The sequence below is a fragment of the Dromaius novaehollandiae genome, chromosome 3, assembly GCF_036370855.1.
Source record: "Dromaius novaehollandiae isolate bDroNov1 chromosome 3, bDroNov1.hap1, whole genome shotgun sequence".
Classification (NCBI taxonomy): Eukaryota; Metazoa; Chordata; class Aves; order Casuariiformes; family Dromaiidae; genus Dromaius; species Dromaius novaehollandiae.
The window spans coordinates 16,263,154-16,287,770 of NC_088100.1; the positions used below are offsets into that span (position 1 = coordinate 16,263,154).

General features: G+C 37.1%; 1 protein-coding gene across 2 annotated transcripts in view; it reads left to right on the plus strand.

The window, feature by feature from the left end:
* The window catches only part of ROCK2 (Rho associated coiled-coil containing protein kinase 2), a 96,075-nt gene that overhangs the window by 34,448 nt on the left and 37,010 nt on the right, over positions 1 to 24,617 (plus strand). For both annotated transcript variants that reach the window (XM_064508458.1, XM_064508457.1), the window contains exons 2-5: positions 4,590 to 4,671; positions 12,515 to 12,615; positions 19,366 to 19,503; positions 22,100 to 22,360. In XM_064508458.1, coding sequence (XP_064364528.1) covers positions 4,590 to 4,671; positions 12,515 to 12,615; positions 19,366 to 19,503; positions 22,100 to 22,360 — 582 coding nt within the window. The remainder of the gene's footprint in view (positions 1 to 4,589; positions 4,672 to 12,514; positions 12,616 to 19,365; positions 19,504 to 22,099; positions 22,361 to 24,617) is intronic.

Sequence of the window (24,617 nt, forward strand, 5' to 3'; positions counted from 1 at the left end):
ATTGCACTTCTCTAACTTGGCCTGTGTGTTTTTTAAAGTCCTATCCTTCGCTTGCATTGCAGCATAGTTTATTAAAATGACTTTTTATTTGTCGATTTGAGGGACTGGCATCGGGGCTGGAAATAGTGGGGTATTTTGTTTTTAATATGCAACGGTTTAGTGTAACTTCTCCAGTTAGTGCAGGATTATGAATTGTTTCCTCTGGGTACCAAGGAAGCAACTGGTACCGCTTTTCTTTAGTGTCCTTACTTTTTGGTTTTGAGATGCTACATTTTTTAATAAAATATAAATCGAAGTAGCCAAGGCCGCTGTGATGCCGTGTGGAATTTCCATGTATGTAGCCACTTTGGGCAGGTTCAGATAGCAAGCTGCATTTTAGAAATTAGTATCAACGCAGCATGGTTTAATTCTGTGAGGGCTTCGAGGGGGATTACCTGGAATTAACACTGAGCTTGGTTATCTGGAAGCTACTGTTATTTTCCCCTGTTCCTGCCCCTTTTGTCAGAGAGAAAAACAGGAACGTTTAGTTCTTGGCATCTCCAGGAGTTTTCTTGCGTGGATTTTCTCAAGCTCCTTGAGGCCCGTAGCAGCACAGGCCACTTGCTGAGGAAGCCCAACTCCACGCTGTCCACAGCCGCCTGGGACTCTTCCCTCTGAGGCAGGAGGGGGCTGCAGAAATGCTTGGTTTGGGCCTTGCTCTTGCAAAACGATTCCTGGGGAGTGTGGAAACCGGCCTGCCGGGGGCTTTTAATGGCACAGCGGGGGCCGAGCTGGCTTTGCCAGTGCTGTGTGTGTCTGCAAGCTGCTATTTTTAGCCCATTAGCTTTTGAACCTTTTGTCATAACAGAAGGAGGAAGTGAACAGTGAAATCACTTTAATAACATATTTCCTAGTTGAAGTGACTTATCTGTGAGGCCTAGACAGGGGCTGTGTCATTTCCTGGATTACTTATCTCCAGTTTGGATGGTCTGTTTTACTGTATAAGGTTTTGACCCAGCTTCTAACCGTAGTGCAATTTCGGTGTTAAGTAAACTAGGCCTTCGGACAAAAACATGACGCTTTAGGGAAACACCTATGTCAAAATGCCAGTGTAAAAAACACAGGCGTCTTTCATGAAGTGCATGTTGACATGTACTGGAAATCCCTTATCTTAAAATGTATTTTAAGAGCGTAGAAGTCTGCCTTTGAAAGACATGGGCACGGTTCACGGAGATAAAAGCAAGCGGATGCTCTTTTCAGCTCCTCCTGGTGCTGGCACTGGTCACCTCCTCCTTCACGCCTGCAGCAGCTGGCTGTGTGCAGAAGTTAGGGTGCCCCTGGGTAGTTAAGAATGGGCCCTGCCTTCGTGCGCAGGTTTCTCTTCATTCGTAGCTACTTGTGCAGATGCTGCCAGAAGTCTGGGAAAAGGAGGACAAAAGAGCTAATCAACAGATTTGCTGCAAATATGGCACCCAGTTTTTGCAGCCTACAGAAAAGCTTTGGAATTGGAGTGACAGAGGGGAGACACGATGCCATCTAAAATGATAATAAACAGCTCAGTTTAAATTAGCAGTTGTGGTTGTATTGGACCTTTTAATGCATCTTTACTAAAATATCTATTGGAATTGATAACTTTATTTTTTCCCTTGAATTTGTGAATGAGGTTTAAATAGGGCACACTAACAATGCTTTTACTTGGTCAACCTCTAAAATACCTTTGCATGAAAACCACTGGAATAACACTTGAACTTCCCTCTCTTCTCCAAAAAAATGCAAAGAACGAAGATGTGCCTAATTTTTTTGTATGAAGACAGAGTGCTTTTATTTCTTTTCCCTTAAATGTCCACGCCGTTGTTAGTGATCATTAAAATATTGTTTTGGTAGCAATAAAAGAAAAATGGGAAAGGGTCGAAAGGATATTAATCTGTGAAGAGAAATAGAATAAGAATGTGCTAAAAACTTAAGAGAATTAGCTTTTATTTTTAAGTCTGTAAAAATGAGAACTGTGATTCATCAGCAAAATATGCATAGGATGAATTGTGAAACTTTAATTGCATTAAGGGATTCTAGAGAGTAAAAAAGGCTTTTACTTTAGTAAATTCGCACTATCAGCAGCAGTCATATATTAATGCAGTTACATTGCAAATATATTAATGAAAGTGTAACTTAGAGTCTTATTTGGTGCTGGAGTTAGTTGCTGTGTATAGACTACCAGCTAATTAGAATTGGGACGTCCTTGTGCTAGGTACTGTAAAATCATAAAAGGTGGCACATCCGTACTCCATCAGATCATGCAGCATGGTCCTCTTCTCGATGTTGCAGGTAAAGATCCATGTTTCTGCAGACACGCTGTACTGAAGAAGGATATACTTGTTTTTGAAAGCCAGTGTTTGCTAAACAACTTTGAATTATAGATTGTGTTATGTTATTTTGTAGGAAGTCACCTACACTAGTTTGGGTTGGATATGCAGTGTCTGTGTAGTTGATGGCATGCCTGAGGCATAAGTAATAACAACCTTGTTAGTTTTATTATATCTTTAATAAAAATTTCATCAGCTCTAAAAATGTGTTTAGTCTTCTGTTGTTGTGAAAGATGACTAAGGTATCCTAGTGCATCACACTGAAAAATGTTGGCAAGAAATGAGAAATTTGGTAACTCCTTAATGGGTCTTGCAAGAACAGTTATGGTCAAGGCTTAGGTAATGGCTATAAATATTACTCTTGAAGTCTGAAGCTTGATGATGTGTAATCTTCAATATCTTCCCCTTTTTGCTTTTTAAACATTAGCTTATGTTTCTTTTAATATCAAAGTTCTAAAATAGATTTTAATGATGTTTAAGATCTTCAGATCACTGTTCTTGTTACATAGATTCAACAATAAAATTCCACACTTTTTCTTTGTGGAAACGTCAATATTGTAGGTGTTGCATCTTTGGCCTTTTGGGGAGGGGGTTGTTTGTTTTTTGAGAATTTTTGCTTTACAGGATGTTTTAATGCATGTGTGAGGCTCTGATGTTTTATGATAATAATGGCAAAGAAATAATGGTAATCTTCAGGAGCCTCGCAGATGAACCTAGTGACATGCAACTGGTGGTTCTGCACCAGTTTCAAACAAATAGTAAGGCAAGCTTGTATTCCGTGACTTTTATCAGAGGGAAACAGACTGTAAAATCACATGAACATGTCTGTCCTGTAATTTCTTGAGCAAGTCCTGTTTTTCATACACGGTCTAGTTACTGCTACTGGTATTTCCCAAGACATTTTCATTATGTAGGAGGAAAAAAAAAAAAACTATTGCAATTGAATCTCTTAATTTTGGAAGTGCACTTAATCACTAATGGCTTTTGTGGTGAAACTAAATACCCCATCTGTGGATATGTCACTTGTCTTATTCATTTATACGTTTAGCACAGTCTAGCATTCAGAATGTGTTTGATAGTCTTGGGCCCTGCCTTTAACTCTATTCAGGTAGATGTATTATTAGAATGAGTATAATAATTTTGGTAAGATTTGTAATAGAAATGATCCGTCCCTGGGCATATTAAAAAAAAAAAAAAAAAAAAAAAAGAACAACAACAGGGTGTTAACTGTAGTGTCATTTATGTCTGTCAGATGTAAAGAAGAATGAAAGACTGGTGTTCTTCTGGTTGCTTATTAATAGATATAGTATTGTCTCTGATTTAAATCTCTCTGACTTAAATCTCTGTGATGCTCTGTTGAGGTTCAAAAAACGTGAAGAAACAGTCTCAGGATTTTGTTTTTAGAGCAAAGAACAGAACTGTTGGTCCAGGCAGAACCCGGGAGATGCTGCACGTGAAGGGAGGCTCTGGCTCTTAGTATCTAAAGCTTCTTTTTACTTTTATTTGTCCGTGTGTGACTAGAAAGGTCTCTGTACTTCCAAGTGTAATCTCTTTTAAGCTAAGGAAGATGGAATTGTGTATCAGGTGTTTAAAATACTATTTTTAGATTAGATTTTGGTGATCTCTTTCCTCACCATTCTTAACGGTCCCAAGACAGTTGTTTTATATGGAGACATTGAGAATTGGTAGCAGAATGACACACAGAGTTCTGGCTTGTCTTGTGTTAAGTTGCTCAGAAAAAGTAATCTAGTTTTGTGAACTTGAACTATCTGGTGAATTCTCTTCTTACGCTTAGGTCATGTCTTGCTTGCAAGAAGGTAATTATGCAATCAGTTTTTGAAAATCCAGAGTAAGAAGGGAGAGAGAGCCTAAAGAAAGCAAAAATGTGGATAAAGAAATGTAAGGTTTGGGAACATGCATTAAAAATGTAATGGGAAAAAAAAAAGAAATTGACTGGACCAAGTATCTTAAATCGGTATTTAACCAGTAAGATTATGACTCCAGCTTAAGTCCCGGCACCACTAATCTGTGGTAATGTATCTATACTCTTTGTAGACTCAGCTGGAGTCAGTCAGTGTGTTTTAGCTCCTTTGCTGTGACTAATGCATACACATACTTCAGAGCTAGTTTTATTGGCCTGCTAGGAGTATAACGTATGCTTGAAGAATATATAACCATTCTCAGTATAGCAGTTTTAAGGAAGTTGTTTCTATTTTAGAACTCAATTAACTTCTTTTTATTTCTTTCCAGGATGGCCTGAATTCCTTGGTCCTTGATCTGGATTATCCAGCGCTGAGGAAAAACAAGAACATAGATAATTTCTTAAATAGATGTAAGTTGCAAATGGGCCTTAAACAATGATACTGTTGTGACTGCAGTCTTAGAAGTTGAGTGATCAGAAATGCATTACTCATTTTCATTTTTCCAATTGTTATAACTCATGTTTTAAAACTTGTATTTTGAAGAATCACTTAATCACAGTGATATTTCATTTTGAGGAGCTGTTATATTGATAAAAATATGTTGGAAAATACTGACTGTGGAGTGTAATTTTTACAACTACAGTTATCAAAATTCTTTTTGTTATCTTTTCTCTTAAGTATCTACTGTAAATAATTTGCAAAGCATATCCTAGTTATCACTGTATAATAATTACTCAAAATGTAAACCTTGCATTATAAACTCTTATCTAAATCTGAGAGAGAAGCCTTCTGTTGACTTTGAAGCTGAATTATTATATCTTAAAGTCTGCTGCATCAGTTGGGTTGTTTTTGTTCTCTTATAATGAGCAATCAGCTTCTTTCTGCAATATCTACAGCTCTTTCTCGAACTCAGTGGCATATTTCTGTGCCATTTTTCTAGCTCAAAAAAGGTGGCTCTGTTGCCATCCAGAGGGCTTTCTGTGACAGGGAGAAGCAAATGACAGCCTTTTCTTTGCTGTCCATACACACACAGCTACTTGAAGGGACAGGATACATCAACATACAGAAGCAAATGAGACCTGCTCTGCTGAAGTAAACTAAGCATCCAAGAGCTGTTCTTGTTTGGTAGTATTGCATGAAGCACGCGAGACAACATGGCAAGATTAAGACCTCATCTCTTCCAAGATACCATATGGCTAGGGAACAACCAGAAAGAGAATTTTCTCAACAGTGAGTAGTTTAGTGATGTATCTAAACTGACACACCATAAGAATCTAGTGTAAGCATCTATATTAAAATTGCTGTGAAGGAAAAGTCCTATCTGCAGCAAATGTGAAAATGATGTAAATGACAGTATCAGTACCTTTTATGAGCTATTTAAATCCACCTGTGTATTACAATACTATTTGTGTGGTACAACAAAGCTAGATGCCTTTTTCACTTTTAAGTCGTGTATTCATGAGGTATTCAAAATAGCAGCTATGGAAGGATTTAAACCTTGGAAATTGTATTTTCTTCTGTGGCTCCGAACATTCTTGCTGGCTGTCTTCCCTTGCCTGAATGCTGTTGCTCCCTTTTCTGCTCTAGCTTCTCTCCCTACTTTAACCATAGTTGTGCTAATGTCTTAAGAATTAAGCATCCTATATGACAGGTATGCTACTAGCAATGGGAGAAACCTAGAGATATACCATGCTTCACAATTTTATGACTGCCTTGTCTTTAAATCAGCTGACAGTTTACAGATGAAGTAGCCATAGAACAGCTAAAGAGGACTCTGAAATGCATAAAAAAAATCTGATGTTTATGGATATGTGAATCCTTTAAATTCGCAGTAGTTGATTGTTTTCAGCAGTATACTTCACACTTACCTGAAGTGCCTTAAAAAACATTTAAAGAAGTTATTTTGGTTCACACATTGTGGAGCAGTGCATCTCTTTCAAGAATTAGTTGTATAACTTCCGTGATTTATGCTTTTTGAAAAAAATCTGTCTGAAGCAAGACTTTGTAGACGTTTGATGCTGGTAATATGTTGGCATTGAAACTGAAAGAATCCGTCCAGGCTCAGCATTTTGTTTCAAATTCCTATTCCATACAGGTGTTTGTGTAGTTTGTTGTGAATGAGGTTGAGGAACTGATCAGAACTAACATAAAGGATGGGCTGCTTAGTTCGTTGGTTTATCTTCATTAAAGCTAGTCAGGCAAAAGGAAAGCAGAGACCAGTTTCTGATTTGCATGTTGCTTCACTGATACTTTTGCCAGCACAAAGGGAGCTGTTTGGGGAAGGAAAAAGCAGGAGGAGGATGGGACTCTTATTGGCATTGCCAGTTTATACAGTTTAAAGTTGTTGAAACCACCACTTCAGTCTCTTTGGAAATGGGTCTGAGGGTAGCATGCGTCAGTGGAAGGGAAGAGCATGCACATGCTTGCCCCACTATGCAAAAAAAGCTATCATGACCTGGAGAAAGTTCTGGCCTCTCACTGCCTTAGACTTGGAAGAGAATTTGGAAATAGTATTCACCATTTATGGAACAGTTGGTGCTCTCATAGGCTACAGACAATGAGCTCTTGTCTTTTCTGATTTTTCACAGCATCTGAAGGGCTGTCACAAATGCCTGGATGAGAATTATTGTCCAAAGAGTCTGACAGACTTCTGATTAGCGGTATGTTCTAGGAACCTAGGGACTGCACCCTTCCTGAAGGCAGAAAGGTTCCCTGAAGCAACTGCAAAGATATGACATAGCCATTTTGTGAGTCGAATGCTGTACAACGCAACATGAAGCAGCTGAAGCAGCATAGTTGCTTGCAATCATTAAAGCAATGTTTTCTACAATTTTATGAAGATTTGTGTAACATGGACTATAATCATCACAATTTCAGTCACTTTAATCTCCTAATTCTTCCACAATATCACTTGGAGAAGGAGAGAATTTTTTAGCATATTCCTAGGGGTTTGAATACCTGCTAATTCAGACATACTGCAGGTTATTAGTAGTCAGCTTAGTGTTTTATTAAAAGCTTATTTTAATTTAGAAGTGAAATAGTTTGCATCACAACTGAGACGCTAATTGATATTCAGCTCAACTCATAGTTTCAAGCTGAAGCGCAAGTCTTTAACTCATTTCACAGTTACAATTTATTAATTGCCCTTACTGTAGGAGTTTGGTACATCCTATTTCTGGAACCACTTCACAGAAGAAGCCTCTTCAGGTGTCTAATATGCAAAAAACTTTTTATGCCCTGCTTTCCCTTACTATTTTGATTTCTTGCCGCATTCTTCAAGACACCGAGGCAAATCACGAAGTACATAAGTATCCCATACATAAGTACTACTACGTTCTTTCAGTCTTCTATATTACTTTAGTCAACCGTTAGGACTCTGGTTAAACTGCTGCTTTTTCTGAGTATCCAGCTAAGCATACTCAGAAACAACGAAGTGTTTCATGGGGCAGGAAAGCATAACTTGAAATTGAATTCCCACAACAATGAGAGGAATCTTACAGTCCTCTATAAGCAAAAATAAAGTTGCTTATTTTAGAGAAGAAACTTGAGTTTCCCAGTCTTGGCATAAGAAGAAAAGATCAAGAAAGATTTGTTCTGTCATTTTAGCAGTGACAACAGATTGTGTAAATTCTTCCAAGTCCCCTTTTCTGTAATCTGAGATTTGCCAAGTGTTGAATCATGTCTCAGTAGTTTACACCTTTTCCAGGTGGTCTCCCACACATGTACTGCATACCCTTTCAGTTGTTTAACAAAAAAATTAAACAAGCAACAATTTTAGGCAACAATTAAAGATATTTAATTGTTTTTGCTCTGTAGTCAGGAATAGAAGGGAATGAAGAATGGATTGTGAGGAAATCCAAACACAGAGAGTGGTTCCATCTGCACATCCAATACGGTTCAGAAATTTTGACTCTGTAAATTTACCAGTGACTTCATATGCATTAGCCAGCATCACTCAAAAATTGGAAACCTCCATTGTTTGGAGGATGGTGAACTTTCGACTGTAATGGCAACATACATCTTTACACTGGAAGGAGCCTTTAATACAGATGTGTCGCTTGTGTAGCAGCTGTGCAAAAGTTCTGAGGAGACTTCCTGGAAAGTTTTTTTTTTTTGCCATTTTCTTCTCTAAGCAGATACTGCTTAGAAGCTGTATCCATTAGGCAAAATTAATCCAGATGAGCTTCTTGCAAAGATAGCAATTCATATGAATCATAAGTCAACTCTGCAGTTACGACATAAATGCATTGTCTAGTATGATATTAATCACACCATATTGATTATCATGATTGTAATTCTCTGTATTCTATACTTCCTATCAATGAAACAGATGAAATGTTGGATACCAAGAGAAATATTAGAAACTTAGTGGAGTGTAGGTCTCATGTTGAGTTAGTGAGCTAATTGCCCTTCTGATTTTCTCTTGACTTCTTTAAGGACACTCTTTGATAGGTCATTATAGTCACTTCAGCAGGTTTGGCTTCAGTTCTGTTTCAAACAATATTGTTCTATTAAGAGTAGTGATAGGGGAGGTATCAGATAATCAAATTTTCAAAGGAAAGCAGGAATTGGAGTCAAAGTTTTTAAGACAGAATGTCTTAAAAGTATAAACAAGTTACACATCAGTGTTGTTAGCCCACTTTTCCATTTGGTCACTTGATAGATCTAAAGCAGTTCAGTTCTTCCATCAGACTCATTTTCATGTGGTCAGGGATGGCTCCTCTGCAAGCCAGAGGACTGCTTTGTATATCTCCATGTCTTCTGTTTGTGTTGGTGTACAGAGGACCAAATCTTTTTGTGCGCCCCTTTTCTCTGGAAGGGGAAATGCTAGCCTGTCTGAAGTTGTGCCCTCTAGTTACTGCTACTTCTGCAAGGTCTCCAGCAGCTTCTTGTTCCCCATTCCCCCTTGACCAGGTATTGTGTCTGTATCCCTATTTACTTCAGGTTTTCTGTTTGATTGATTTGTTTGAGGGAGGGTGTGAGATTGCAGTACTTTCTGGCTGTACTTCAGTTTAATTTCTGGCTAGACTTTTGCCCAGAGCAGCAACTTTCGGCTTAATATGCTCCATAGCAACACTCACTGACTGACTGTCTCTGGTCTGTAAGGATAAAATTTCACTCCCTTGCATTCTTTTGTTCCCCATATATACACACTCATAACTGCCTGATATATTTTCTTTTAAACTTCTGAGAAAATAACCTGGGTGTAGCATTTTTCTTTTCAAGGGCAGGGAAAGCCTAGTCACCTTCACCCCCTCTCTATAGTTTTAGTCCAGTATTTATTCGATTTGCACAAGCACTTGTAAGCTTCAGACGCATTCTTGTTGCCAGCTGTCAGTGCCTGATCCAAGATCTCTACCCTTTCAGAAAATGAAGCTCCATTTGCTTCAAGGTTCCAGTGTCATTTTTGAGTAGTAAATCAAAAGCTGACTTAAAACACGCCTCTTACCTAACATTCCTGGTCCTTGCTGTGTTGAAGAAGAAACCTGACTCATAGGTAATGGTATTTTCACATTTTAGGGCTTCTACCCAAATGTTACAATATTTTATGAGAGTCTATTATAATCTAGGATTGGGCAGTTCATCTGGTATCTTTCTTTTCACTTGACATTTTTCTTCTACTGGGCTTCATGCTGTTGCAAATTTATGAAGAAATTATCTCTGATATCTCATCTGCATGAAAGCTGTGTGATATCTTTTGAAAATTCAGCCCTATAGTAAAATTGTTAGGATAGTGTTGGAAAGGTTTTCTCCACCTTGAATCTGACCATGTTATATGATACATGAACTAAATCATATGATCCCACTTGTTGCAAATAAGATACTGCTTCAGGGCTTCTCTGAGCTTGCTTTGCAGTCTTGCTTTTTCCTCCAAGTTAGTTCCTTGCTTTGGTTATCTGTTCTGTATCTGTTAAACTTTATGAAAAAAAACAGATGGTCCATCTGTATAACTCCATGACATGTGCATATCTAGATTTCTTTTTAACTAAGATTATTAAATCTTTTAGTAGAGCAAGTAGCATTGCTCCATTCTCATCCTTTCATAAGGATGATAAAACCAGCAAATCAATTATTACTTCATTTGCTTACTTTGTATATTTTTTATTGCTTAACTGCGGTGTTTAATTTTTCATTGGAATTTCCACTGGAGCTATATGAAAATTGTTTATAATTTCCGTATTATTTTTTGAACATAGAACAAAAGTATTTCTGTGAGTTTCCAACCAATAATGGAGATAATGTAGGACTACCCCATTCTCTTTCAACATGTTTCAATTCCAGCCCATCTCAGAAAAATTTGAAAATAAATTCATGTGATTCCCCTCCCTAATGAAATATGATATTTTATGTTCAAACATTTAATGGCATGTTCTCTCTGACTTGAAATATGCTGATGTTCCTTCTATACAGCTGTTTGTCCCTTAAATTTGCCTCAGTCCTCCTTATCCTGTGCCAAAGCTTCTGATTTGCAACTGAGGAAGCTTCTGAGCACAGTCTTTCCCCCCTCATACTGCAAAATTAGTTCACATCATGATTGAAATAATAAATTTGGTATGAGCGATCCATTGTTGCTGTCTTCTGCTTCCTGCCTAAGCATTTATCATTCACTGTAAAAAGTGTTTGCATTCTCTCAACTTCTTTTCCTGCTTGTACTCTGAATCTTTTCACAATATTATCAGTACACCGAATGTAGCAGATTTGTCAGCTTTACAAGTTTTAATTGTCTCTGTCCCGCTGAGAGCTGTGGGCCCAAACTTACCTCAGTTTTTCTTTTGTTGCCGGTGTATTTATAGAAGTTCTTCATATTGCCCTTTCTAACCCTGGCTAGTTTCAACTCCAGCTGAGCTTTGGCTTTTTCTGCATACCTGGTATATTCGCTTGGGTAGCTCATCCCTGTTTCCACCTTCCAAATCCTCCCTTTTCACGTTTGAGCCCAGGCAGGAGTTCCCACTGAACCAACCTGCCCCCCTGCCATGCCTGCTTGATTTTCAGCTCCACGAGAACAGACTGTTCTTGTGCTGCAAGCATGTCTTCTCCAAAGATCAACCCACTCTCCTGGCCTCCTTTACTCTCCACAGCAGCTTCCTGTGGGATCTTGCCCATGCATTTCCTGAACAAGCCCAAATTCATTCTCCTGAAGTCCAGGATCTGCTGTTTGCCTTCCTTGGTTCTCTCAGGATTTTAAATTCCACCATCTCATGGTTGCTTCAGTGAAGGCTGCCACTGACTTCATCCCTGACCAGTTCTTCCAGGTCTAGCAGAGTGCCTCGTTGTGCTGGCTTGTTGCTCACTTGGATGAAGAAGGTGTCCTTGATGGAACTGAGAAGTCTCCTGGCTTGCTTTCACCCTGCCAGGTTGCCCTTCATGAAGATGTAGAAGTGGTTGAACTATTTACTAGATATTCATTAACTCCCCACTGACATAGCCATGTGTAATGTCATACTGAATTAACTGTACCTCTGATCTTTTTTTCCCCATCCAAGTCTCAGATCTCTTAATTCCTTTCTTGGGAACGAATCCCATGGTCTTTGACCCTAAACAGGGTGATACGCACCTCTACACCTCTCTGTGGATGTAAAGCATTTACAGCTCTTCAGACAGTTTCATGTTCTTTCCTGGAAGAGTCCTTGCTCAAGCCGACCCTTTGTTTAGTTTTGTTCTTCATCTAAGCATGTGCAGGGGCAGTGTCAAAAGCTTGTCACGCTTACGAATGATTACCTCCAGTATTATGGATTCCATTCATTGCTTCCATTATCTTTTGCCCTTGAGAGGAAAAAAAAAATTTTTTAACACATTTAGCCAGGAATACATTCACTAGTTTCATTTTACAAAATTAAGAGCCTTTGCCCTTCCTTTTTTTTTTTTTCTTGGAATTAGAGGTCAGAATTTCATTGGATTTCCTCATAGATTTCCACAGCAGCAAACCAAAAAAACTTGAAAGGTAAAGCTCATCTGCAGAATATTGCACCAAAATATACTTGAACAGAATGTTGTTGATTTAATTTTAAAAAGTGTAGAACTAGGCATGCAATGATAATTAAGGATAGCACTTTGAGACAGCCAGCAGTGATATAAGCATACTTAAGCTGAATTAAAATGTCGTATGGAATGAATATTTAAAGAGTTACAAAGAAGGCTGTAAATATTTAGATTCAAATAGCTTACTTTGACACTAAATGACAAATATTAGCAAAAAAATTCTTGTATTCTGTTATGCATGCAATATAATAGCTTTTGTTTAATTTGTTTTAGATGAGAAAATTGTGGAAAAAATCCGAGCTTTACAAATGAAAGCTGAAGACTATGATGTTGTTAAAGTGATTGGAAGAGGCGCTTTTGGAGAAGTGCAGCTGGTAAGTGTGTCATGATTTATCAGTTAGACAAATCTATGGCTCCAGCCAGAAACCACCCTCCTCCAGTCATGCACGCTTTGCATTTAAAAATGTATTCTTATAAAAAATAAAAGTTAAAGTAGATATTATTTTTGTTATATTCTCAGGGTTTTTTTGTGCATAATAAATAGTACTTCTAAGTTTAAAACTTATTCATAGCGATGGAATAGGAGGGGAGGAATCAAGAAGCGATTTGCCAGACTGTGACCAAAATGAAAAAGGCAGTTCATGGCAATTTTAATTTTTTTAGCCACAAGTGTCAACATATAATAATGTCTCAAACCCTCCTTTGTAAGAGCAAGCTGATAGTGTAAAAGAAAAGTTTTGTTTTGTTCTTGTAACTGTGATGTTTACATTGTATTTAACTAATACTATTAGTGTAAATATTTTTAAGACTCTTTTCTTAACATTCCTCCCCCACCAAAATAGTATCCTATATAAGATCTAGTATAGGAGTGGTGTTATGCCTTTAAATCTACATTGCAGATAAATTATACATTAAAAACAAAATAAAAAAGTTTACACTGGATAATTTGTTGCATCATGCATAGTCTACTCTGCCTTTAATTTTGATTTGTTGTAGACCTCTGAGTTGTTTTGTGTGATAAATAATACAAAATTGTGAGCATGTGTATAAATTGGGTTGATCTCAATTTTGAAATACGGTGTAGGAATAAGGACCGAATGGAATCTGAGAATACAAACACCAGGAACAAGTTATTGTGAGTTAAGAGATTGCGCTGTATCAGCTCACCCACGATAATTGTCTGTATAAGCATTTTTAGGTTAAGGTAGATGTGAAGTAAGTCAATGGAAAGGGGAGTAATTAATCTGCAGCATTTGAAGCTTGTTACCTTGTGCTAATTTTGCCTCTGTTTTTTGACATGAAATTGGCATTTCACTGTTCTGTGCTATTTTTGCACTAAGATGTGGGTAAAATCTTATAACTTTGTAACATAGAGCATTTTTGGATATTTTGGGGATTTGTTAAGAAATGTAAGCACTTCAGAGCTGTTTGTAAAAACTTACAGGAACTGCACAATGTATAATTACAATAACCTTATTATGTATCTTCCATATTAATATTGATGAAATAATAAAACTAGAGCCAAGAAATTTACTCAGGATAAAAAATAGAAAAGTGGAAAAAAAAAAAAGCAAGCCTAGAAGACTTATTTTTCTTATTGTTTGTTTACCTTTTAGTTGCGCTGGCTTAAACAGATGTAATTTTGATCCTTCTTTACCAATAAGTCAATGTTTATTTTCCTGATGAAATAATTACTAGAGGTATTTCTTCACTTTTTGTGGTAGATGAGTTAAATACTGGATTCCTCATTTTAGTTAATACAATGTAAAGAAGATGAAGCTTTTGCTTAAATATTCTTCCTGGCAAATTGTGTAAAATGCCTTTCAAAGTCAAATGAAAAATAGAGTGGGGGAAAACTGCGGCTAGACTATTTGCGTGACTCATGTATAACTTTCAAATTTAGATGTGATTCATGTAACAGTGACAAACATTTAATCAGTGATATTTTAATTTATTTTGTTTTTTAATGCAACTTCATCCATATGTGGCAATATGAGAATGTCACTCCTCTCTCCCATTTCTTTCTGGGTCTGTTCTACTTTGCTTTGTTCAGAAGGATTTATGAAGTATAGACAGTAGCATTTCCAAAGATACCCATTCGCAATCAAGACGTTAAAGAATTAACGTGTATATTGCATATGCTTTTATATCCTTGCTGGCAAGAGTGAAAAAAAAAGCCTTCAGCAAAACCCTATGTATTTGGAAAGGAGCTGCTGCAGGGAGCTGTGTAAGAAAGCGTGGTGCTTTTAGGCCTCTTCGTCTTTTCACTGACAATTGTGTCGAATGTTTTATTTTAAAGTCTTCTAATACTTTTTTTTTCATTATATATTTTCACTTACGGTAGCTAGTAAAATCAGCTTGTAAGGACCAGAGTTCCTCTTCCATTTGTTGTGAGGGGAAAATAAAAAGGAGAAGATCCCTGTAGCCAAAGCCATGTGCATTTTCTAGATGTCACACTGATGCGTTTGCTAGAAGCATGCAAGATTGTATTTTTTATGTGCTTCAGAAATCAAAATATGTTGTTTTCTTATGCACATTTGTAAGAGCTTAAGGATTTTCTAAATAATTAACTACTTTGCTTTTCACATTTAATTTTAAATACAGGTTTTAAATTTGTTCTGGCTTAGAATTGAAACTTTTTTTTCCTTAATTCACTGTGTCATAGCTACCTTTGAAAAATTCTAAATTAGAGGTGATAGTTCACAGGGTACATACTGCAATTATTTAGGTAATTCAAGGAGGCTGAAGAAAAACTTTGCCTGTCATTTGCCATCATTATAATGTAATGTTAATATTTTTTCTTCTAATAAGCCATTGAAGCCCCCAAATAAAAAGATAAAAATGCCTGGGACCGGAAGGAATTTTCTGTGTGTTCACATAGAGCTCGTCACACCAATTTAAAAGAATGCTTTTTCCCGGGGATCTAAAAAATATAAGTAGAAACCATAATACTGTATTCTCTTACTGCTAAAAAGCAGTGGGTTAATAAGCACAACTGTAGATCTGTACTAATATTAGCTAGTGATGAGGGCATAGATACCTAGATTTTTTACCTCACAAGGTATGATACAAGTTTAAACTATTGAGCTAAAGCTGTATCTATTTCTGTGCCCTCCCAAATGTTAACACCGCGGTTGCAGATCTGGATTTGCAGTAATCAAAATATTTTGCAACACATTCTGTGATCAGAATAGAAGTTTGCTTCAGTTTGGGCTAAACACAAAAAGACCCATAAATAAAATATGCTTGAATGTATATGAGTGAAGTTCATGAATTTCACGTTCTTTTGTCAGTGCCTGCAATTGTGCATTGTTAAATATTTGTAACACAAAAATAAGCCAAAAAACGAGCGTGTTAACGTATCGTGCAAAATATGCAGCCTATCACTTCCTTCCTTCCAGGGAAAGAAAAAAATCCAAAGTTTTGCTCCCAGGTGGCAGTTTCCTGTGAAAGAGGCGGTGTGGAGAGATCAGCTTCCCAGATCCCAGCTGCAACGAAAAGCGCATCCGCCACTGCTGTATCATGTAGCTAGATTTACAAAAGCCTGCCTCTTTTCCCCACAGATTCTGCCCAGTGAAGAGAGATTTCGGCCTGAGCATCTGACTTGGTGGAAAAACAATTTTCCACAGCTCCAGAAGCATTCAGCTCTGCTCATGCGACCTGGCCCTGGGCTTTGCTGGCTGTGCAGTGGTGGGCAAAGCTACGAAGCCGTCGTCAGCTGCCAGGGCACTTCTTCCCTTATGCAGTGGGGAGAATAAAAGTGACTGGTGTCTAGGGCAGACACAAAAATTGAATTATGGTCCTTAATGTGGTACTCGTGGTTTATGCAGAAACAGTGATTTATGAAAGCGTGTCCTGGGTACGTCTCTGTTTTTACTTGAGGAAAAATCCTCTTGTTTTGAAACTGAAGCATATGCTCAATTCTTACTCCCAGGTCTAATTACAAAATACGGTGATGTTGCAGTGCTGCGGCGCGCTGACCCGGTTGTATGCTACAGAACAGCAAATGAAGGAAAGGCTAGCACTTTTCCTTGCCTTTGGGTAGTAAGGGATGTCCTGGGTGACAGTCTGCGCTGTGTGGTTTCCTAGTGTTGCAAGGCAGGGGTTATCACGCTGTGTGTGAACAGGTTTAGCTTTTGCCGTTAAGGGTTTTGTGCATCAGGTTGAGTTTGCCAGCCACAGCTGATGTACACTTCCCTAGCAGCGCGTGTAAAGCAGTAGTGGTCTATTAGCTGAAAAGTTTTCCAGGATGTTAACTATGGTACCATTTCTGTAGTCATTTCCTATGGCTCTGTTCAGTATTTTGGGATATTTACAATTACTTCAAAGCCTTATACTTAATTTCAATATTGCATTCTAGGACCTTTATTTCTTTCTTAAAATGGTACCGGTTTTAATACTATGTAGTTAATCTGATAACTCAAAACAGCCTTATTATTTTCTTTACCTCCAGATTGTCTTCTGGTAGGAATGCTGTAGAAATTAGGGATTCATTTTGTGCATACTTGTTTCTCGAAAGTCTTACCATTGATGTTGTTTTACCTTTCATTAGTGAGGCAGATCAGAGAGCAATGCTTACTTCCTAATGCATTTGCATGAGTTAAACCAGGCCATGTTACTCTATGTTAATGGCATGAAGGGATTTTCCTACCTATTTTGAGAGTGACTCTAGTGATGTGAGCCTGGAGTTTAAATTTGGCAGTTCATTTAAACAGTTGGAAGAAACTGAAATATCATGACGGTTTAATACCAGGGTAATTTGCTATATGAGCTAGTATGCATATGTGCAAATATAGCTTTGAGTCAAGAGCACAGTAGCCTAAACATCTAAATAGCCTGTCTCCAGGGGCCGTGGTGGCGATACGAGAAGTAACGCCATTGTGGAGTCTGTTCACCTGTAAGGCATGCCAAGACGCAGCCAGCCTTCGGATGTGCCTGGACACTAGTTGCTGCTTCAATTCTTTGATTTTTGTGGAGAGAAAGGATCTATCTTGAAGTTTTCTCAAGAAATAATTTAACCAACTAATAACCTCACAGCACTACCTCAGGCAGGTGCACAGGCTGTGATTTCTGTCCCCCCACTGATTTATTTTGCTCTTCCTGTGCAGGAGTTTGTCTCGGGCCATACTGACATTTGGAGACTTTTTTTTGCTGGTAGCAGGAAACAGTTATTCTCTCACATGGAGTCAGCTGCGCTAACCGCACCCAGGCAAGGGCACACCGCCTGCCCAGGAATCACAGACTAGTAAAATGCATTAGAGAGAGGTTTATATATGTCTCAGTATTCAGTCTCACAGAAAACACTCCTTTGATTAAACAGTATTTTCTTCGAGATTGATGGACCTTGCGTTTCTTCTGGTTTTGAGCAGAAGGATTACAAAAGCTCTGCTTTACAGAATGTAGTTTGTGCTGCTCCGCCAGTTCTTTGTAAATAATCCCACCTGGGATTAGTAAGTGGGAGGTAGGTAGTTCTCAAAGTAATCTTTTAGATAGGACACGTTCACTAGTGGGTTAGTTTTTAATGTCTTAAAATACACCGGCTTTTAGAGTTATTAACGTATGCAGGTAATGTGTTTCTGTTTGGGGGTTTGGTGGGGAGTTTGATCCAGCTCTGCAGAAGGTTGTTGGCCAGTGTTAAGACCATTTTTTTGCAGCTAATACTTTTTCTACAAATCCTGCCTGTTGGCTGAAGAGACATAAGCGCTTACAGCTCTGCGGGCAGAGGAGACTGATGCTTTCGTAGTGCAGAGCAAACAGAAGGTGCTTTATTGAAGCTTTGCACTGCAGGCAGGATGGGCATAAAATGTATGCTGCAGGGCAAAGAAGGATGCTGTTGAACACTGTTTCGGGTAGCATGGTTAAGTTTGGACAGTGTATAAACTAACAGGTTGGGGGATATGGTTTATTTTGCTAGATGTTATATCTTAGAATGCACCAGAAACTCTTAACCATTTGGTTCTGATTTCGCAAATTAGACCACTGAATTTGTATTACGTTCATCAGAAGAAAGTATACAGGCACCTAAGATGCAGTAAATTTCTTTTTTCTGTTGATCTGGACATGTTATAGCTGAAAACTTTTCAGCTTGATTTCTTCAAGGAATGCTCAATGTTAAAACATTGGTCCTTTAGGTAATCACTCCATAAAGCTGAGGAAATCTAAGCTTATTTCATTAACAGGGCAGTGTCTTTTACAGCCTGTGTCCTGAGGATTGCATTTTGTGTACATATTCAGAGGAAGAATTTTCCAACTTTTTTCCAGATTTTGTGATAAAAGTTTTAATTTCAGATTTCTCACAACCTATATATAACTGATTTTGCACATTTGAAATGGATTTAGGAATCAGTTAAGGAAAGAGATCAGAACAGTCAATTTTTGTAAAAATAATGAGTGAGCAAGTACTGGAAGAGACTGAAGTGTACTACTTGCAGAACTTATAACTTTGCTGAATGACTGAAAGGATCAACTGGTAGACGGCATTCAGCATAAGAAAATAAAAATTGAGTTATATTTTACTTCTCTTTATGTGGTGAGATTTTGATGGGGAAATAGAAGAGCATTTTCTTTTTCTTCTGTAAACTTTTTTTTTTAGTGTTCTGAGTGATTTGAAGTGAGCAGTCTCACTCAGAAAATACTAAGAACAACATTTTTGTTCTTTGTAGGAAGGTGGGACTTCTCTCATTCTGAGAATTTCTTTTTAGCAATTTCAATTTGAGTAAGCTGACAACTATGAACACCCCTCGTAACGCTTATACATCCGCCTGCCATCAGAAAACAGAAGCCCACAGAGCTCTGCAGCCTCGGCTGGGGGCTGCCGTCTCCTGGCCCTGCAACACCTCCTCCTGGGTTGCAGCAGCAGCTGCAGCAGTTGGCCAGGCTCTGGCATACTTCCTTCATTTGGCATCCTTGTTCCCCCCTGATAAGTTTTTTGGAGCAGCTCTCAGGTTTTTCATTCCAGATTTGGAAGTTCTCAAGCTCTTACTGTGTAGAAATCTGCATATAGGAAGACCTTGGGTCATCACATCCCAGAAAACAGTTTGAAATAGGAGAAATATGCTATGTTGGTATTTAGTTTTTTTACAAGACATATTAAAAATATTGATTTGGTCCTTTTCAACCAACAGGTTCGCCATAAAATGACGCAGAAGGTTTATGCAATGAAGCTACTTAGTAAATTTGAAATGATCAAGAGATCAGATTCAGCCTTTTTCTGGGAAGAAAGAGATATCATGGCCTTCGCCAACAGTCCCTGGGTGGTTCAGGTAAGGAATATATGGAGCAGTATAATAATAGTAATAAAGCTATAAATCTTTCCCAGCCTTGGGTTGGTTTTAAATATACATCAAAACTCAAATAATAGGTTAGATTTAGATCTTGCTTTTAAAGATGTACATTTACAGAAATTTTGCTGAGTTTTGTTGTTCTTCGTTTATATTTGGCTGCATTATAAGGTAGATTAACTTGCGTGTTGGTCACTTCAAATGCATCATAAAATGGAATTAAACAGAATTTTGAAATAGCTACATAGTTGCTTGGAATGTAACATTTTCAGGGAAACGAAATGAGTTACTGTTCCAAGTTAACAAAAAATCTCTGTAGGAATGTAAAAACAAAGTCAGCATTATTTGTTAAAGGTCAGTCTTTCCTGATGATATGGTCACTAGATCACAAGCAATTAATATTAGCATGCTTTAAGAAGTTACTCTCTTCTCAGCTGAGATGTGGGTGAGTGCACACTCCTAGTCTCCTGTGAGGCAGGAGTCTAAAACTGAGGCGCTTAAATCATCTTCAGTTAGTGGTCAGCTACTGCATCTCAGCGCAGGAGTGATGCCCGCCAGCTGATGGAGAGTTAACTTTAGCTGTTTCTTAGCACAGTTGCTTGCAGCTGTCTCATGATGTGTGTTATCGTAGTATTTGTAATATGGATTAGGCCTTTGGGAAGCGTAAGTGTTAAATGGTGCAATTTGTTTAATTGGTGAATTAGACCAATTAATAAGATGTGTGGTGAATGCATACATTTTGCTAACATTGTTAGTACTTTATTTTGTTAAATACTTAATACGTTTAAACACTCTCAGATATATTGCCATGCCTCCGTGTATTTAAAAAATAATGACAGACCTTAAGCTTTTCACATTTTTTCAAAATAATTCAGATTCAGTTTTTTTCATTTGTATGTATGTTTTGCTGTTCTGAGCATATTCTGTATTTTTGCCCATGCATGGTAGAAATAATAAAAAAAAGATCTATTCAGTTAAGTTACTAGTTTGTTTTTGTTCTAATGACAGAGGGTTTTTTTTTTTTTTTTCCCACAACTGAACTGCAGTATCCTGCAACTAAAAGTAATGAGAAGTGTATGACTCAATTTTCAAGGGAAAGCGTAGCAAGCCTTACATAAATATGAGTGTGTGTATTTGTAAATAGCAAATGTTGAACAACTTAAAATATAGTTGCAGCTGTGCCTTCTCTGATGAAGCGTATTCATGATATATTTAGGTATTGCAAGGATAGGACATTCAGCTGGTTTTAAGAAGATTTAGGTTATTCTCTCAGCTAGTAACTAGGACAGGTCGCATAGCTTCTTTGTGCCTTCTTTTTGCATGAAAAACAAATGAAACCAGAGCCCTAGATAATGTTGTTTTTATGAAATCCCCTGAGAGCAATAGTGGAAAGTGATAAATATGGGCGTAATGTTTGCAGTTATTGTTGTGTCATATTAATATCTTTACATATGAGAAAACAGAGACTATTTTAGTTTTTAATTTAGATTTTAATTACGAAATATATTATCACATTATCTATCTCACATGTATTATTTATTTATGAAAACAAAAGCATCCAGCTGTAGCAGTGCAAGATATATATGTCTTCTGTTAATAATACACAATAAATTTTACTCCTAAGCCCCAGTCTCCCCAATAATCTTCCTACCTTTCATAATATTCCATGACCCTTCACAACTCCTTGTTTTTGATGCCTCCCTTCCACTCATCCTCTTCATTCACTGCCTTTGATTTTGTGTAGGTAGCTTGAAGATGTTAATTATTTTAGTTTTTAGTTTAAAGGAGCAATATATTTAGAAATAAAGTGAGAGAGACTGTCAGAGACCCGTTTCGCACCAGTCACTGAACAGTTGATGGTAGTGCTCTGCTGCTCTGGGCTCTTTTCAGACCTGGTGATGTGTAGTTGAAAGCCTCTAAACTTCGGTGCTCTAGCTCTGAAATGCATATTAAAGAGATTAAACTTTCATTATCATGTCAGGAGGTAACATATTAGCTGTCACATATACCAAACATTTCATTGTTAAAAACAGATACTTTACATTGTTTTATGGTTTTTATCTTCAGGGACATTTTTTTTTCCTCATTTCAATGTACTTTGTTGATTTAGGAGGAAATCATTAGTGGCAAGTGTTGTTACAAATATTTACAGAGATGTGGCATAAAATATATGTGAAATTCAGAAACAGTCTGAGATGCTATTCACTGTTGAGCTATTTTCAGACCAATGCAGGATAACTCCCTTCTGAGTTAACATTTTGCATTATAACTCTTAGTGATATTTTTGAATGCCAAGAAACATGGATATTCAGGAGATGTTCATACCACTGAAGTAACAAGGAATCTTTTCTTTTTTCTTTCTTAAAAATGGAAAATTTTTTTGGAACTTCAAAAAACCTGAAGTTATTGCCAAAATTAATATATAATATGTTTGTTTGAATATAAAAAATAAAGTTGCTTTACACCCATCTTGAAAATGTATGTTCAGGTGTAATGAAAATTCAAGGTAAAGTACTTTATTATTTTTCCCAGCTGTCTTTGAAAAATAATTGCTGCATTTTCTTTTCTCTTCTTGCAGCTTTTTTGTGCCTTTCAAGATGACAAATACTTGTATATGGTAATGGAATACATGCCAGGTGGAGATCTTGTAAACCTTATGAGCAATTACGATGTGCCTGAGAAATGGGCCAGGTTCTATACAGCCGAAGTTGTTCTTGCACTTGATGCAATTCACTCCATGGGCTTGATACACAGAGATGTGAAGCCTGATAATATGCTTTTAGATAAATATGGGCATCTAAAGCTGGCAGATTTTGGCACTTGCATGAAAATGGATGAAGTAAGTATGCAACAGACTAATTTATCATCTATAACACTGTGATTCTAAGGTTTATTTTTGTGTGAGTTATAATACCCAAAGGAATATTCATCAAGTTGTCCACTTGGTTGGAAAGCTGTTCCTTGTATCCAAATTTTTAATACAAGGGTACTTCAAATTTTGTAACATTGTCTATAATAAACTGTTCTGGCACACAGAAGAAGGAAATAAACTTACTTTTTGTTATTTTTGAGAACATATGTGTTTATGAATTTCTGAGGTTTTGTCTTTTTTTGCCAAATTTCTGAAAAGCTTATGAGACAACTCCTAGTTTCAACATTAGTAACACTGGAACAGTTCATAAGTTGACATTTTTCTATAAATGAAATTATTTTAAAGACAAGATACAGTCCTTACGATTTTTTACCATGTCTAATTGTTCTCTTAGCATCCCCTAGTGGTCATTAAAGTGAGGTCACAGTGAGGCAGCAGTGGCATGTTATAGATTAAGATTTATGTTAACTATTACTCAAGATGTCATATATTTTAAACTGTCCAGATTTAACCATGCACAGCCAGAGAGACTTTTTTTTTAATTTTTAACAAGATGTATTACCTTGTATTATTAAAGGAGAGTTAAATATAAAGCTGCTTTCTTGTGGTTTGCACTTTTTTTTTGACCTTCACCGAGAAACAGTATGTTATGTTGTAATATAATACTCACTTCTTCTGTGAAAGTATAACAAATTCTCAAACTTTGTATAAATGTATGTTATCATTGACCTGGCCTTTGAAAGGTTTCTATATTAATGTTGGCAAGGATGATCCTTTTTAAGCTTGTTTGCATTAATGTGCTAGAATTTTTCTGTATTGTTTAGGCAGTGCTTGGTAGAATCTCTGCAGTCTGCTTAATTTGCATCATTATGAAAATGTCTTCAGCTTATCTAGAAGTACTGGTTTGGGGGGTTGTGGTGTTTTTTTCTTTTTTTTCATGTGACAATATATTAACTTCGTTGAATAACTACAGCCGTTTATTGAGATTCACTAGTCAATTTAGTTTTGCCGATATGGTAGATGTTTACGCATTGTTTACCTCCACTTCAATTATTTAGTTGTCTACATTTTACTGGACAACATTTACTTTAATTGGAAAAATCAATAGTAGTATTTAATCTCTTAAAGTGAACCCCTAACTTAGTCCTTACAAAATTAACCTTAGTTTCGAGCCAACAGACTGTCAATTCTTAGCAGGCCTTAAGCGATTATGATGTTTATCAGAAGAGACAGTAAAAAAGCTTCACAGACCTCATAATATAAATTACCAAAAGAAAAAAATGGTGATTCCTTATCCCTTTTGAGGGATCATAGAAATGGGAAAGCTAAGCTTATTTTTTCTTGTTAAAGGAATGGAATGATAAAATATGGTTGATCTCGTTGTAAATGTGACAAGCATATGCAGATATGCTTATAAAGAGTTACTGCAACCTCCAGTTTGAACTGACATCATCGATGAATCAGTGATCTCCTAAAGAAGTTAATTTTTTAACAGTTTAGATTTTAAATTCTTCATCCTTCTCAGACTCAATGGAATGGCAAAAATATTTTATACAGGAAGCTTTAGAAGTTGAAAGGGTTCTGGACTGTGTCCAAATCTCATGCTACTTCTTACAAAACATGAACACATCCCAGCTGTGTAAATATAATATTGATGTTGGCAGGATGATTTCTAGAAAATATATGCTTACCCAACAGTTATTTTCTCTGACGTGGAGTTCTTTTACCAGTTGTACACATTAGCATCTTCCTTATGCTGTTGAGAGCCTAGGAAAACTTTACTGCAGTTTGATAAGAGATGCAGTTTAGAAGAGAGCTTTACTTACGTATGTATTTATTTATTTGTAGCAAAATTGAAATCTGTATTCTCTAAAGTCTTCCAAGGCAGTCCAGACACTTGCAGTAGATTCCTTCTAACCAATATATGGAAAGATTTGCTCAATGTTTCAGTGATGTTTTCCAATATAAAAAGAACTGGCCTGTTTATGTAACTCAGTTGTGGGTTAGGTTTTTTTTTAATCTGCAGCAAGGCAAGTATCTCTATAATTGCATAAAGAATGGAGTTAACCTCAAAGTCTTAGTAGGAGCTGTAGTTCTCTCCGTGTTTATGTATTAAAAGCTACCCCAGTGCAGGTTTCACCAGACTCTAACCTTTAGGTTCTGTGGGTAAGGAGCTGGAGAGTCACATGGCTCACTGCTGTGGGTATCGTAGAGCCAAGCACTG